A 15312-nucleotide genomic window follows, 5' to 3' on the forward strand; every position below is an offset into this window, starting at 1 on the left:
TCGTCGAAGAAGCACAGTTTCATTTTAGTGGCCACGGACTACTTCACAAAATGGGTCGAAATGGCGTCGTACAAAAACGTGACACAAAAAACAGTCAGGGAGTTCATCGAAGAGCGAATTATTCATCGATTTGGGATTCCAGAGACTATCACCGTTGACCAAGGGACAGTCTTCACGAGCCAAGAAGTACGAGATTTTACTAAGTCGAGGGGCATCAAGATGATTCATTCGACACCCTACTACGCCCAAGCTAATAGCCAAGCAGAAGCTTCCAACAAAATAATCATCGGATTGATTAAAAAGCATTTGGAGGACAACCCAAGGGAATGAGACTCATTGTTGTCAACAGTGTTATGGGCTTATCGAACTTCCAAAAGATCAAGCACCGGAGTCACTCCTTACATGCTAACATATGGGCAAGAGGCCGTGTTACCTTTGGAGATCACGGTGCAATCATTAAGAGTGAAGCTCCAAGATGGTATGGCTAAAGAACAGATCGATGAAATGATGTACGCCAACATTGATGAATTGGGAGAAAATCGAGCCGCAGACTTGGAGAAATTAATGGCTCAGAAGTGAAGGGTTGCCAAAGCTTACAACAAACACGTGAAAGTTAAGCGTTTCGACGTGGGAGACTTGGTGTGGAAGACTATTTTGCCTATGAACCTCGACGGCGAAAAGTTCGGCAAATGGTCGTCGAAGTGGGAAGGACCATACTTGATAGTAGACGCCCTCCCGGGAAATGCATATCGAGTAATGGAAATTGATGGAAGAGAACTACAATGCTCAATCAACGGGAAGTATTTAAAAAAGTTCTACCCATCGATGTGGGAAATGCGGGAAGAGTTAGAGGACAAGGAGTGAGAAAATCCAATTCATTCATAAAACTTCAATACATCCCTCACTCTCTCTTTCCCTCTCTTTCTCTCTTTCTCTCTCCTTCTCTCTTCCTTTCTCTCTCTCTCTCTCTTCTGCTCGCCCCAGTAAACCTTCACTGGAAGTGCTCCCCGAAACGAACAACGAAGCCCCGCAGCCGGCATTCCAACTTGGCATTCTCCTCCTTCGCACGGTGGTGAGCTTCAGCCAATTCCTCCAGTGCCGCCTCCGGTTTGTCATTATCACCCTCCGGCCGCCGAAGGTGCTCCTTCCGACCCTGCAGAAGACCATTGGTAGAATCCAACATGGCCTTCGGACCCTCCAAAAGGGCTCCGATAGAAGCCAAGGAACGGATCTCACGGGCTTCAGCCAGTTCGTGTTCCTGTTGCTCGGATTCCTTCGGAGGCTTGCGCAGATGTCGCGGGCTGGTAGTCAGGCGGTCGGAAACAATGTTCCGAAGTTGAAGGACGCTAGCGTGAGAGGCATGGAGGGCTTCCTAGACGTTGCAGAGTTCCTTGTGCACCACTTCTCCGTTCTCAATCTCTTCGATCTTACACCAAACTTCATGTTCGGTGAGATCATCTTGAGACATGGTCGCCAGATTCCGGCGAAACTTATCCAGCCCGTAGTCGAAGAGCGTGACAAACTCCTCGTAGTCCGACGGGAACGGGTGGTCGGAGGGAAGATTTTGAGGCGCAGAACGGTTGAGCGGGTTGTGAAGTTTATCAAGGGCTCGCGGTTTCACCACCAGCATGGTATAGGTGTAACTCGGAAGGGAGATAATCTCCCTCCGGATAGCCGAAAACTCACGGCTGAAGTATGTAAGGGGAGATGAAGCCGTAGAAGAAGAAGCACGCTCCATTAAGGCTTTGAGGAAGTTTTCTCTAAGAATCAAAGGCAGAAGGGTTTGGATGAAAACGCACTCCAGGCAAGTGACCCTATTTATAGATAAAGGCCAAGGAACGGTTCGTCTTACGATGCCGAGTATCCGCCCACGACCTTCCGACGATCGAGGCGGTAAAAGTTAGTGGACGGTTATCGAGGCGAGAAGGTATATTGCGATTGGTGAAACACATAAGTAACCATAATGGCGCGAATGGCGGGTTTTCCGCTGGCTATTAACCACGACGAGCCGTCGTGACGATTTGAATTCGGAAGGAGAATCGGAAACGACGTCTTTCATTAAACGCCACATGGAAAAATGATGATCCCGAGAAGATCATGTCATGATGAACTTTGGAGAATTGACACTAAGACCGGCGGCTCAATGATAGAATAAGACGATAAGGACATGTGGCATTAATATGGAACTAGCAACAGTGGACTACAATACGTGCTGTTCAAGACTCGGGACGAAACTATGAAGTTGCATTTCAACATTGCGGTTGGCGTCAACAATTGCCTCCTTTCGATGACCGGCCCGCATCATATCAAGGTGCAGTGATTCACAAATTGCCTCTTGCTGTTTGATTGCCTTCAATTGTGCAGATAGTACTTGCGGGGTGGTACAACCGTCACTTTCCAAGGTATCAAGAACACTACGTTGATAAGCCGGCTCATTGTCAGCAAGAAGGGAATCTGTTTCCAACTTGTCGATAATCGCCGGTTCACGCCGCCTTATCCTGAAGGACCTTAAAGTCGAGCCAAATGTGAGGAAGAGTTCATTAATGGCAAATCCAAGGGCACGACATTGGATCGGATATGGCAAATGGGCCAAAAAAGCAAGGAGAGCTTTGATCTCGTCCTCGACGCACGCTTGGTTACATATGTAGGCATAGCCTCCTCCTAGTAAGTCATGCAAGCGTGACCATTTGCCGCGAAGGCATGAATAGTCGCAGCGAAGAGTATTCGATGGGCCAGCCGAGGCACTCGCCATGTTCATATGAACAACCCACGATTTGTTGGGTAAGTCATCCGTGCGGCCATCAGAAGCCGGTGAATCATCCGGGAAGAAAGTCGGATCAATAATTACATCAAGCAAGAATGCAAAGAAGTACCCACTTTCATTATCGGATTGTCTATATCAACAAAGGGTTTACCTTCATCGACGGGTTGCTCAAGTATAATGCTCGGAATAACGAAAGAAGCAGGTCTTCTTAGAGGATGCAGTAAGCCCAATGAGTGTCGACATACTTTCGAGAGAACGTCCGTTGCACCGGTTGAGAACAAAGAGGAGCGGTAGGAGAGCCACCACTTGTCGAAAAATGAGGTACTACAAGAATGGCAAGAGAAGCCGACAAATACAAAGCGTCCGAGAACAGCATGGACAACTTCGATATGGCCCATCATGTCGGTCACCTCCTCTCTGCGACCGGATAAAGGGAAATTCATGGAATACACTACCGGCATTGGAACCCCCCGAGTAAGCCCGAATTGGTGAGCACAATAATGAGGATTATAAATCTCAAATCCTGATGAGAATTTGCCGCCACCGGATAAATTCATGGCTAAATCGGTTGTGACTAACACGCTCATCCAGAAAAGACGAGAATCGGGATCTGTGCCGGACGAGCTATAGATATCATTGTCGACGGGCAGCCTGGAGAAATCAAAACTGGCGAGAGACAACAGTTCAATAAGGAAGTCGTCGAAAGCGGTAAGATTGTCGGGGGCACAGCCAAGGGTCCGATTGAACGCCATGGGTACATCATCCCTTTTCGATGATTCGGTTGTTGAAGTGAGCGCTTGATCAAAAAACATATGAGGAAAATACACTCGGACCCAATGGTGCAGAATCCACAAAGGACCCGAAAAGGGGGCGGGATGATTGTCCATCGGCGAAAATTGAGCATCCGACAATCCCCGATATAATGCAGCCAGGAACATCCGGCCTAGGCCAACATCAACACCACATGCCAGTTCATAGGCCATATCAAGAAATTCTGAGGAAATTCGACATGTGGGGAGACAAAAGACATATTTGCAAAGCTAACATAAAATGAAGGCTGTATGTTCCTCGAGAAGAATGGGTCCCGAAGGTTTAGCATGGCGTTCCATGAATTCGCCATATGGCGGGTCAAGGCAGCAGGACATATCAAGGAAAAATTGGTTGTCCGGAGGTCAAAGGTCACCGTCGATAAATGGAGAACGACCGGTCAGAAACCAAATATCAAGAAGGGTAGGGGTCACTGGACCAATAGGCAAAAAGAAACAGTTCGATGACGGTGACCAAAGGCAACACAAACTACCGACGAGGCCATACTCCGAGGGATCAATAGATGTACCGCAAAAGGACAATAGGACATCTATCCCGGCCTGTGCCCGGATGGTAGCCGCTTCTCCTTCTAGTCGTTTGTACCGGTTGTAAAACCGATGGTCGAAGGTTGGGTATGAAGAAAATCTATAGTTACTCGATGACCAAGCAGAGGTACAAATAATAGATTGCTCAAAGGGTAAGACTTCTTCGTAACAGATGGGAAAACAATTAATCGGTGAAGAGGGGGGTGGCAAACTCGTGAGATGCGGACCCAAAATTATGTGACCATTGCTGGGTTGGTGATCCATGAAGGATAAGGAAAGTTCCCTTCTGGTCTCATGTGAGAGAAAGCGTCGAAGCGCGACAAGCAAGGAGCTGCGCGAGTACTCATGTGAACTTGATAGCAAAGTTCGTATGAATTGACGTTTGGAGGCAATCATTATTTATAAGGGATTTTGAAGTAACCGACTCGGGATTATGATGGCAGTTACTCGGACGTGGACAATTACATGGATCGTGGCATAATGCAATACGGAAAATAAGGAGAAAGAAGGGGAGATTTTATTGACGAAAATCGGGATACAAAGCCGTCTTGATCCCCTCAAGCAGCTCGCAGAGTAAACGTTCAAACTTCTTATTTTTATCTATATACACATTCCTAGTATGACGTCGGTCTACTTACGCTCGCATAACCCGAGCGCAATCGGCTCGTTTCTTCTCTTCTAAGGAAGTCGCGAACGCTTTCGGTTGATCTTCTATAGAGGATCGACAGGAAGTACTTGTCGATCGCCGACTTCGAGTCTCCTCTAGTTCTCTCTCTATCGCCAGCCTTTGTTGCTCCGGGGTAGCCTCCTTCTTATCTAAAGCAGCAAGCTCGTCGACAACTGATTGAAGGGACTGTTCTCCTTGAGTTACAAGTTGCCTCGCCTCTTGGGTCTCAAAGCTAGGAGAAAAGGGCTGATCGGGAAAATTCGACAGAGCAAGCACCTTGTCCCGACATCGTCGATAATGCATAAAGGGAGTAGGGAAGTGCTCCAAGAACGTTTTCAGCCGGCGGACTAGGCCTTCAGGAAGTTTCGCACCGACTTCCTCTTTGACCGACCACTCCATCACAGATTGGATGTTTTGAATATTCGACGGGTTATCGACGAAAGAGGCTACCCCCGAATGAACAATGTCTAGGGAGCAAGATAGCATGATTCCCGGTTTGCTGAAAATCTCCGAGTCGGGCGAGTTGCTTGATTCGTGCATACTCGGGTGATCTCAAGAGCGAGAAGATCCAGCAAGATGAGCTTGAACATCTTCGATGGGCGACTGAAGAAGAGAAGCAGCGGGAAGATCCCGGATAACGTCCGCAGATGAAGGATCTTTAAGTACCGAGGGATTTTCAGCTGTTAAAGGAGCTTCGACTATCGGGGCCGGGACAATGGCAAGGGTCGGCGAAGAAGGTTCCCCTTGAAGCTCAGTAGGTGAAGGAGCCGCAGGTCCGGACAAACCTTCAGCAATGGTAATGTTGCTGGACCCCCAAATAGTTGGATCAAGATCCGCCAAAGGATCTTCAAGATGAGCGGTTGGAGACGCTTCGACGTGCTGAGGAACTATCGGAGACTCCACCGGAGATTTGCTCTTCTTCGCTACCATCTTTCGCCGTTTGAGAGAGGTGAGCGTCTCTTCATCGCCTTCGTCGTCAGAATTATCACCTAACAGCGAAAATAAAGCAAAAATCACTCCGGGCTAGTAATACCGAGAAAGTTAGGAAGAAAGAAACTCACTAGAAACGGTCGTCAGACGCTTGCGACCACCAATCGAGAGAGCTTTGGTTGCACCCTTTTTCCCAGTTTTCTTCAAGACAGGACCAAAGGGCAGTATCCGGCTACTCCGGAGGATGGATGAGATAGCATCTTCGAAAGGGCTTTCGAAGGCGAAGGACGTCCACCAGGTCGTAAACTCGGAAGTCACGCCGGGACCCGAACGAAGTGCCGATGGGATGTCCCCCGAAAACCGCCGATGCATCATGGTGGTAATTTCGGCACAACAGGTGAACGGCCCATCAATCTTGATGTTATAGATCTTCTTGTCCATCGATGAGAAATCCATGAGATAAGGGATGGGCATAGGCACCGCTTGTCGAAGGCCAAACCGCCTAGCGCGAGATTGGGGGAATATGGTTCAAAGCCAGGATAGAACCTTCCCTTAAGACAGAGCTCGATTGGAAGGTCCCGAGGGAAGAGGACAAAGGTCCAAAAGTCACGATGGTTGAACCGTTTTAAGGTTCGAGAGTTGAAACAAAAATCGAATTCACCCGAGCGGTAAGGAAAGAAATCTATTCGATCGGCCTCATGAGACAGAAGTTGTCGAAGAAAGAACCGAAATGGTCGAACATTACCAGGGACCTTCGAGGGGACAGCTTGGAGTAGTCGTATGCCAAGCTTCAAGGGGACCATGTTAGGATTGAAAGAAGGGACGCTCTCAAACATGAAAGGGAAGTAGAATGCGACCCGGACTTGGAGAATCCAGAGCGGACCTGATAGTACACCATCCTCTTCGGAATTCGACATTAGTCGAGCAACGTAAGAAACACTCCTGTACTGAGACGCCAGAGCAAGAGGGCCAAGGGCAACAAGATTCCCTTTTGCCGGGAGTAAGGCAAGGTCGTAATAATCCTTGGACACTTTGAGCGTTGGGCTTAAGAATAGATATTTCGACAGCCAAAAAAGAAGGAAGGCCGTTCGTTCTTCGAGAGAGACATCTCCGGACGTTTTACTATGGGCATCGATGAACTTCCCATAAGCAAGAGTATCGTCAGAAATGGGGCAATCCTTGGTTTTTCCTAGATTCTTGATCGAGGCCCCATAAGGGGAGAGACCAGCTATGGCGAAGGTATCTAAAAGGGTTACGGACATGGGACCCCACGGGAAGAAAAAGCAATTGATGGAGGAGGACTAGAAGCTTGTAACGGACCCCAAAAGACCTTTATTCAAATCATGGGACAACATGCTGACCTCAATGGCTGTCCCGATTTGCGCTGTTTCCTAAAGACCAACTGTTGGAATATCCTCTTGAAGCCTTTGGAACCGGGCATAAGCCCCGTCATCAAATGACGGAAAACTCCTAAATCATCGAGCCGGCATGGACCAAATGTCCTTTAGTGGAGAGGCTTGAATTGGAAGTTGCTCATCGGCCCGCATTGGGAAGCAAGACCGAAGAGATAATGGAATATGGTGGTGATCATGGAGACCGGGCCCAAGAATAAGATCGGCGTACTCTCGGTGATTGTTCAACAACTTGAGAAAACGGTGATCAGCATCATCACTATTGATGATCCCATCGAAGCGAGCGATGAACCGGTGAGGAAGGAACTCAGGGGTTTCGGTCGCCATGAGAGCTTGGAATACTCGGAAAAAAGGGGTTTAGGGTTCAAGGAAAACCGCTGATGAGGAAAGACGACAATTGGGAGCTTTTTCAAGATCCTTAAAAGCAAGACGAAGAAAAGGCCAGTGCACGGTACGAAGTCGAAAGGTTGCGTTTTGGGAAAAGAGATCAAAGGGAAAGCGTAATCATCATTTGTACAACTGGAGATCACCAAACCAAAGGAAGATATTTTAAAAGAGGTAAATCTTCGATTTACATCTTTTAAGGGGGCATATGTTGACACTTAAAATAATCCAAGGGAGACTCGTGACAAGCACGTGGGGAAGCGATAATCGCCTACGGGAAGGGACACCGAAGCAGGGAACGTATCAATCAGAAAGGTGCCACGTGTCGGGGTAAATTCTCGCGCCACTTCCTTCTAGAACAAGAAAAGCGCGTGGAGGGAGGCCACGATCGAAGCGGTTGGCGGTAATCCCCACGAGGTAAAAAGAAAAGGCGCGAAGACCGGGAAACCGTCATCCACGTGGCTTATGGAAAAGAGCAAAGCGTGGGGCCAAAGGAAGAAACCGCTCGGCGGTTACCAAAGAGCTTGCCTATAAATACCTCGCAATAGCAAGATACACGTACACACACAACAAATCCAAAACACTTGCATTTTCAAACTAGCTCTTAGCTCTTAACCTTTAGCCTTTAGCCTAGCCTAGTTGTAGTTTTCAGATCCCCGTCGTCGATTCAATTCCGACGAGTATCATATCCAGAGTTAAGTGTCGTCGATTAGATTCCGGCATCTACTCATTAGGTTCAATGCCGTTGATTAAATTCCGGTGTTGCACCCTTCACCCATCTTGTCCAGTGCCGTCGATTCAATTCCGGTATTGTGTCCTACAATCCCCCGTCCAGTCTTGTTGATTAAATTCCAGCATTGTGTCCTATATCATCTCCCGATCCCGTCGATTCAATTCCGGGGTCACGTCGAAAGTTGTCACATACTGTTACTATTGCATATTGGGCCGTCGAAGTTGTCGAAAGCCCGTTTGTAACACGCCCTTTTGTGTAAATCTACTGCATTTGACACTCTCTGTCCAAAATCGACCTAGAGCTCCTTTTCGGAAAACGAACGGATTAAGTTCGATAAAAGATTCTCGCGTAAGTAACCCTCTTTGGGCCAAAGTCAATTTGGGCCTAGAACCCATAATCGGCAAAGCCCCGTCGAAAGATTTCAACGCGCAACAATTAGTATTGATGTCAATAACCTAAAGTCAATTATAGTTATATGTTGAACTCCATGGGTAGAGACGCAAATATTATAAGAGATGAAATCTCTGTAATAGAGTAAAATATGATCTCTAAAACGCAATATTTAAATTCGAAATTTTTTCAACCAAAATAGAATTTCGAAATTTTCAATTTTCTCTCTCTAAAATATGCAAAATTTTTTACTTTGCGTCTTTTTTTTGCACGTCTTTCTAGTAATTAGAAAAATGATCCGGCAGTCACAAGATGACATTGAAACATAGCAGATAAGAAGTGCTATAAAAGCAGGCCTCATGGACGGCTTTTGATAATTTGATTCTATGCATCTATGATACTAGCGTCCCCACCTCCCAAATCCCTTACCAGCGGACCGCATGCCTATTGGCATGGACATTGAAATACTATCTTGAATGCTGAATTGTGCTGCTGAGCGAGAGAGGTTGCCACACCATCCTAAGTACCCAGCTGACTCATTTGTGCTGTGCTGATGACATCCTTGTTTTGACGGATGGAAGTGTTGAAGCTACGCAGGAAGTTCTGCATATTTTCCGAGCATTTTACGAGATGTCGGGGTCTGAAATTGAATCCTGAGAAAACTGAGTTAGATGCTTCAGGTGCCTCTCTAGCACATTTGGAGAAAATGATTCAAAGTAGTGGGTTTAAGATGGGTTCTCTTCCTGCGAAGTCCTTGGGGCTGCCTCTGATGTCTGGAAGGCTCCTTGAACAAGGTGGGAGCTCTCGAAGGTTGTCTTCTGCTTGTTAGGCCTCTATTGTATAGATTTGTCTAACGTTGGTTTGGTGTTTTAGTCTTGCCAAAGAAGGCGATCAAGGCTATTGAGAGTTGTTGCAGCTCCTTTTAGTTCTGGTTCAGATCTGAGAACTGAGTGTGCAAAAGTGAAGTGGATAGATGTGCGTTTGCCGAAGAAAGAGGACAGGTTGGTCTTAAGACAACGCCGTGACTCGTCAACGCCCGACCGAGACATTATGAAGTTAATATGGCTGCTACCTGTAGAAGCTGCATCCTTGTGCTTATGATTGACTATACTCCCTCTGCTGCTTCTTCCTATATTTTCGAGGAAACTTGTAAAACTCAGAGCCGAATTCAAATCGCTTGTCCAGAAGGTAGTAGGTGACAGGAAGAGCTCTTCCCTCTGGTTTGATCCTTGGCATCCTATGGGGTCATTACTGGAGAGATTCCCCACTACAGTTGTGTGTGATTCGGGTCTTTCCTTGCAAGCCAAGGAGGCCGATGTGATCGAGAATGGTAATTGAAGCTGCCCCTGCTGCAACAACAGAAGATTGCCAAAGTTCATGCCGAATATGGAGTTCATCTGACTTTGCTAAGCTGGGAATTGAAGCTGCACTGGTCCTGCAGAACTTGGATGGGGCTAATCAAATGCTGTTTTAGATTCAAAGTTGATGGTGTGCTATGCCACCTCCGGCTTGGGATGCAGCTGAAGGGACGTCATTTGGTGAAGAAGGAGAAGAAGGTAAGTTTCGAGGGGACACAGGTATCTGAGCTGTATTGCAAAAAACCAAAAACTGAACATAACAGAACTGAACCGAACCGAACTGGATTTTCGGTTCGGTTCATGTTTGATTCGGGGAGAGATTTGGTTCAGTTCAAGCATACGCCGGTTTGGTTTTACTGAACAGAACCGTTCACGCCCCTAGTTTTTAGTGCTGTTGTTTTTTCCTGGAATTCAGCAACAGTAACTGATGGTAACATAATTGACCATTTTCTCTTTTCTTTCTCCAAGTACATTCTCTCCTCATACCGAAAAAAGCACTCCTAAGTGGAATCCTAACATTCCTATCTTATATGACTCTTATTTCTTGGAAGATTTGCTAAAAGAAAGCCACAATACAAGTCGTGGAATCTCTCCTCTTCCCTCTAGAACAACCGTAGAAATCAATAACCCTCTTTCCGGCAAGAATAGGTTCGAGCTGACCTTGTCGGGCCTGAGATACTACTCCATCGATCACAAGTTCCGAGCGCTCAACAGCTTCACATCGTCCAGAACAGGACCACAGAGAGACGAGAAGTCGTCGCTCCTCATGGTGTAAAACGTGCTGTAGAACATGACCCGAGTCCTAACAGACGCGGCCTTGAATCGCAGGATGGCGCGCTTGAACCCTCCCTTGCCCTTCGATACGTATGGGACTTTGACGGTGTCCTTGCCCGCGAACGCCTCGACGATCATGGACCCTTTGCAGGAATTGCTCGCGTCTCCGACGGCGAACGAGAGCACGTACGTCTTTCCGGGGATCGTCCAGGCCACTTGCGCGATGGCGCTCTCTTTTCCCGCCACGAGCTCCACGGCTCTCTTGCCTTCGGGGACCGAGAAATGGTCCGAGTCGATGTACTTGACCGCCTTCAGTGACTCGACCATCCAACCCGGCAAGGGGGAGTGGTCGTCCTCGATGTTTGGAGGGATCAGGACGCCCCACGACGCGTTCGGGAAGACGTAGGGACCTTCCTCGAAATTCCCATTCTTCAACAAGTTCCCTGCATAGTTCATTCACAACACCCAGGTGAACTTGATTAATCAGAGACACATTGAAGTTCCTAATTGATGGTCACAACTGAGCTGTGTAGGAATTTGACTCCTGCACCATGTCAACTGGACCTAAATTTGAGTAATTGCACAGGGCTTATTGATCACAGTGTCTAAATTGCCTCAATCTGGAACTTCAATTTGAGGAGCACCGCAGAAAACGACTCGAAATCGTACGAACAGCGCGCGCGCATACGGGTGGAACCGTAAGCATAGCAAATAAGCATACACAGGTCCTGTTCAATCAAATTACTCTGATAGGCGACGAATTCAGTTGAAATGGGACTTACTATTGCTTGCTCTTGGGGGATACAGAGCCCTAATCGCTACTGAATCGATCAGCGGCCCGCAAGCCGGGTCCTCCTCGACCCCCGGATTGTGGATCACGATCTCGGCGACGTCAAGCTCGGCCTGGAACGCCCAGGCGTACGAGTCCCAGCCGTTGCTGCTGTACAAAGTCTGCATCGGCAGGACGCCCCAGTCCGGGGCCACGGATATGTTGAGCTTCTCCTCCTGAGCGCACGTGCGCGCCGCGCTGAACGTTAGGGAATAGTACATCCCTCTCGCCACCCTCATCCTCTGCTTGATCGAGGCCTCGTTCCCGAGCCGGACCGCAAACGCGCCCTCGGGCACCACCAGGAGCATGTCCCCTTGCTTTTGGCCCGACTTGATGTACTCCACCAAGCCCGAGATCTCCCATTTCGGGATGGCATAGCGGCCGAGCACCGCCGTGCCTCTCATGTCCGAGGCCTTCGGCCCGAGCTCGAAGTTGCCGTTCGGTACTAATCCTGCAACCCCCGAGAGCACAAATGCAAATGTCAAGGCATGAACATTGTGTAACATAAACTTGGCAAGCATAGGTTCCCTTCATCAACGTCCAGGACAATCTTGGCTTCCTAGGCTAGATGCTCATTGGCCATTGATGACCTCGAGCAGAGGGTGAATAATATCGTAAGCTGAAGACTGATGGAGAACAAACTTGGTTAACGAGTGGTTACCGTCGATGAAGGCGGAGGCACGGTGGGCGGCGGTGGCGCAGAGGAGCAGCACCGCCGCTGAGATGGCCGCTCTCACCATCATCACGAGGCTCTGCGCAGCTTAAATTAGAAAATGAAGTGACCTTTTTTTTTTCCTTCGCAGGGAAAGGAAACGGAGTCGGACAAGAATGGAGCACCGAGGAAAGCGAAGCATCGGCTTATATGCATGTACGAGTGCAGAAGAGGCCTCGGGTTTCGCCGAATTCACGGCATTTGCCACTGAAAAGGCTGCGACTTCACGTGGGTATTTACTACTGGGGAATTGAAATTTATCCGTTCGGTTCAGATTTTAATAATTGCCCAAATCAAAAACAGGAAATTTTTTAAATAAGGTCTGAAAATACTTTTGTTTTTTTAAATAAGGGTCACATTATATCTTATTTCAAATAAGAACATGAAGTGGCCATGACCTCTTCAAAAAGGGTCTCGATCTAGCCGGTTGAATAAATATTCTAGCGGATCAAAAGCATTTTCATCCAAATATAATCCTAATTGTAAATATCATTTAAATATTATTACAAGTAAATTAAATTTAAAAAAAAAAACAAAGAGGAAGGAATTAGGCGAGCCCTCGCCACTGCCATTCCACCATTGTCGGGAAGGGCTGGCGATATTGGAAGATGGCCGACCAAGGGTTGGCCAAGGTTGTTGGGTCCTTGGCTAGTGGTAGGTGACCCTTACCCAAATTCAAGTGAGGGCTGCAACTAGTATGGGTCGGGTGCGAGTGGCAATCCTCAGCCAAATATGGGCAAGGGCCAATGATCTTTGTTGATCCTTAGTTGGCCATCCTCCACGATTATCGGCCCTACTTGGCAATGGGGTGACAGCGGCAAGTGCTTGAAGGGTCCTTGTGGTTTTCCCTTCCCCTTCTTTTTTTTTTTTAAATCTTAATTTTTTTTGTCTATTTTTCACCTAATTTAAAATAGTACTTATTTTTTCATCTAACGTAAGTATTTTTAGTATTTTCGTTCCTCTCTTTTTTTTCTTTTCGTGTTCGGGCTGCGCGCAAGGTGACCATCACCAAGATTTAGTAAGGGCCGCCCAAGCAAGGCTAGCCCGGTAAGAGGAACCCTCGCCCAACACTCTCCGGCCATCGCCTAAGACAAGCCACCGGTGAAAATGGAAAAAGAAAGAGAAAAATAAAAAAGAAAAAAAATCAAAAACATAAAGGATGGAAATACCCTTGATCATCTTGTGAGGTCATGCCCTTTTTTGAAATTGGCATAGGAACTTTAGACCCTTCTTTATAATAATACCTATTTCAGGTCCCTATTTGAGAAAAATGATGATATTTCAAACCTTTGTGGAGAGGTCATATGTTAAGCATTGGCCAAGCATACGTAATGAAAAGGCACTTAATTGTCAAGGCAGTCAGTGTAGTAAAACACTTTTATATGTCATTGTATCAGGATAATTTGACTTAACATAAGATCCAACACTAATTTCAATACAATCTATTGAAACAATCGTGTCGTTTTCGAGTCGACCGGACAAGGCTCGCGACCCCCGAGAGTCCGGTTGAAATGAAGTCTTTTTGTCCTTTCAAGTGTTGGCCATATAGAAGGTAGAAGAGAAGTCGACCAACGGTCGAATGTTTTGAGTTTAACATGACATGACAGGCTTTTCTGACGGTTTCGATCCAGCTCCATGTGCTGGGAAAAAAGGACATCACGAAGCGCTTCCGGTCTGCATTGCATCGACCCAGTAGTCAAACGAAACCATTCATGTGCCCTCTTCAATGAACTTGTCTCCTGGCAGATGGAATGGTGACTAATAGAACTGTCCTAAATTCTGAACCACGAGAAGGGAAAGGAAAAGAGAAAATAAAATAAGAGAGGAGAAAAAACGTGTATTTATAGATTTATCGATAACTAAGAAGTCCGAGTAAATTTCCAATGCTAAACATTTTGCAAAGTCTGACAAAAAAAAAAAAAAACATTTTGCAAAGTAACCGCTAAAATTTTGGACAATTATTCACACCCTCTTGAACAATGAAGACGATATGCTATATCAATAGGAAGCCTCAAGTCAGAAGAGAGTCGAAAATCGAGTAACACAAGTAAATTTTGGAAGGAAATTGTCCAAAAAGTCATAAATCTTCTAATTCAACCAATCTAGTTAGTAAAACTATAAAAAAAAAAAGTCATAAACTTATTGTAATTGTGTCAATTCAACCCTAAAGCTTTTGTATTTTTGCCAACTTGGTATATCCGTCTAAGTTTGACGGGCTGGTGTTGAAGTGACGCCGCTGGTGCCGATGTGATAATTTTTAATGATATTTTAATAAATTTTTTTTAATTGTAGGGTTTTTTTCTTTCTTTTCTTTAGCTTTCCCCCCAACCCTTAGGCTGACAAGGGGGTTAGGGAAAAAACTAAAGAAAAGCAAAAAAATTGTAGAAAAATAAAAAATTATTAAAAAAAAATCAACGTCAACATCGGTGCACCACGTTAGCATCACTATTTTGACCGAATTGGCATAAATACAAAATGTTTAAGAATGAATTGATTAAAAAAATATTTAGCATTGAATTGATACAATTGCAATGAGTTTATGATTTTTTTTTGTAATTCTCCCTAATTTAGTTCTAAGCCTTTTGATGATTTACTAATACATTCTTTCCGATCAAAATTGACCAAAAGTCACCGGTGTGACTATTGACTATTCCGCATGGCACGACCCTTGACACTGACATAGACTACTTTCCCAATTTTTTCAAAAAATTTCTGAATTTTTGATTTTTTTTTCCTTCTTCCTTCTTCGGCAGCAACACCCACGTCAGGGATTATTAGCCAATATTGTTCGGAAGAACTGCATTGGCAAATTGTTAAAATATTTAGGATTAAATTGGTCAAATTGAAAAGTTTAGGACAATATTGGCTGCTGTATAATAGTGTTAGGGCTTTTTAGACAATTATCCCTAAGATTTTGCTTTACCCACGGCATGTATATGGAACGAACATATCATCAACTCAGAAAGATTTCCACCGTGAATATTATAATGGCGCAAGTTCTGTTGTT

The 15312-nt window shown here is 46.0% G+C and overlaps 1 protein-coding gene across 1 annotated transcript; it reads right to left on the bottom strand.

Moving 5' to 3' along the window:
• Positions 1 to 10388: 10388 nt before the first annotated feature.
• Positions 10389 to 12417, bottom strand: LOC115753706. The gene is made up of 3 exons (XM_030692441.2): positions 12255 to 12417; positions 11547 to 12044; positions 10389 to 11207 (listed from the first exon to the last, which is right to left on the bottom strand). The coding sequence occupies exons 1-3, from the start codon at positions 12334 to 12336 to the stop codon at positions 10681 to 10683; spliced, it is 1107 nt and encodes a 368-aa protein (XP_030548301.2). The 5' UTR covers positions 12337 to 12417; the 3' UTR covers positions 10389 to 10680.
• Between the last annotated feature and the right edge of the window lie 2895 nt (positions 12418 to 15312).

The sequence above is a fragment of the Rhodamnia argentea genome, chromosome 4 (genome assembly GCF_020921035.1).
Source record: "Rhodamnia argentea isolate NSW1041297 chromosome 4, ASM2092103v1, whole genome shotgun sequence".
In the NCBI taxonomy this organism is placed as follows: Eukaryota; Viridiplantae; Streptophyta; class Magnoliopsida; order Myrtales; family Myrtaceae; genus Rhodamnia; species Rhodamnia argentea.

What these genes read in the sequence shown, in the direction of transcription:
- LOC115753706 (XM_030692441.2), bottom strand. Translation starts at nt 12,336, where the DNA reads ATGATGGTGAGAGCGGCCATCTCAGCGGCGGTGCTGCTCCTCTGCGCC. An exon ending in TGCCTCCGCCTTCATCGACG is followed by an intron (nt 12,045 to 12,254) that starts GTAACCACTCGT and finishes CGGGGGTTGCAG; the next exon opens with GATTAGTACCGAACGGCAAC. An exon ending in TCCCCCAAGAGCAAGCAATA is followed by an intron (nt 11,208 to 11,546) that starts GTAAGTCCCATT and finishes TGAACTATGCAG; the next exon opens with GGAACTTGTTGAAGAATGGG.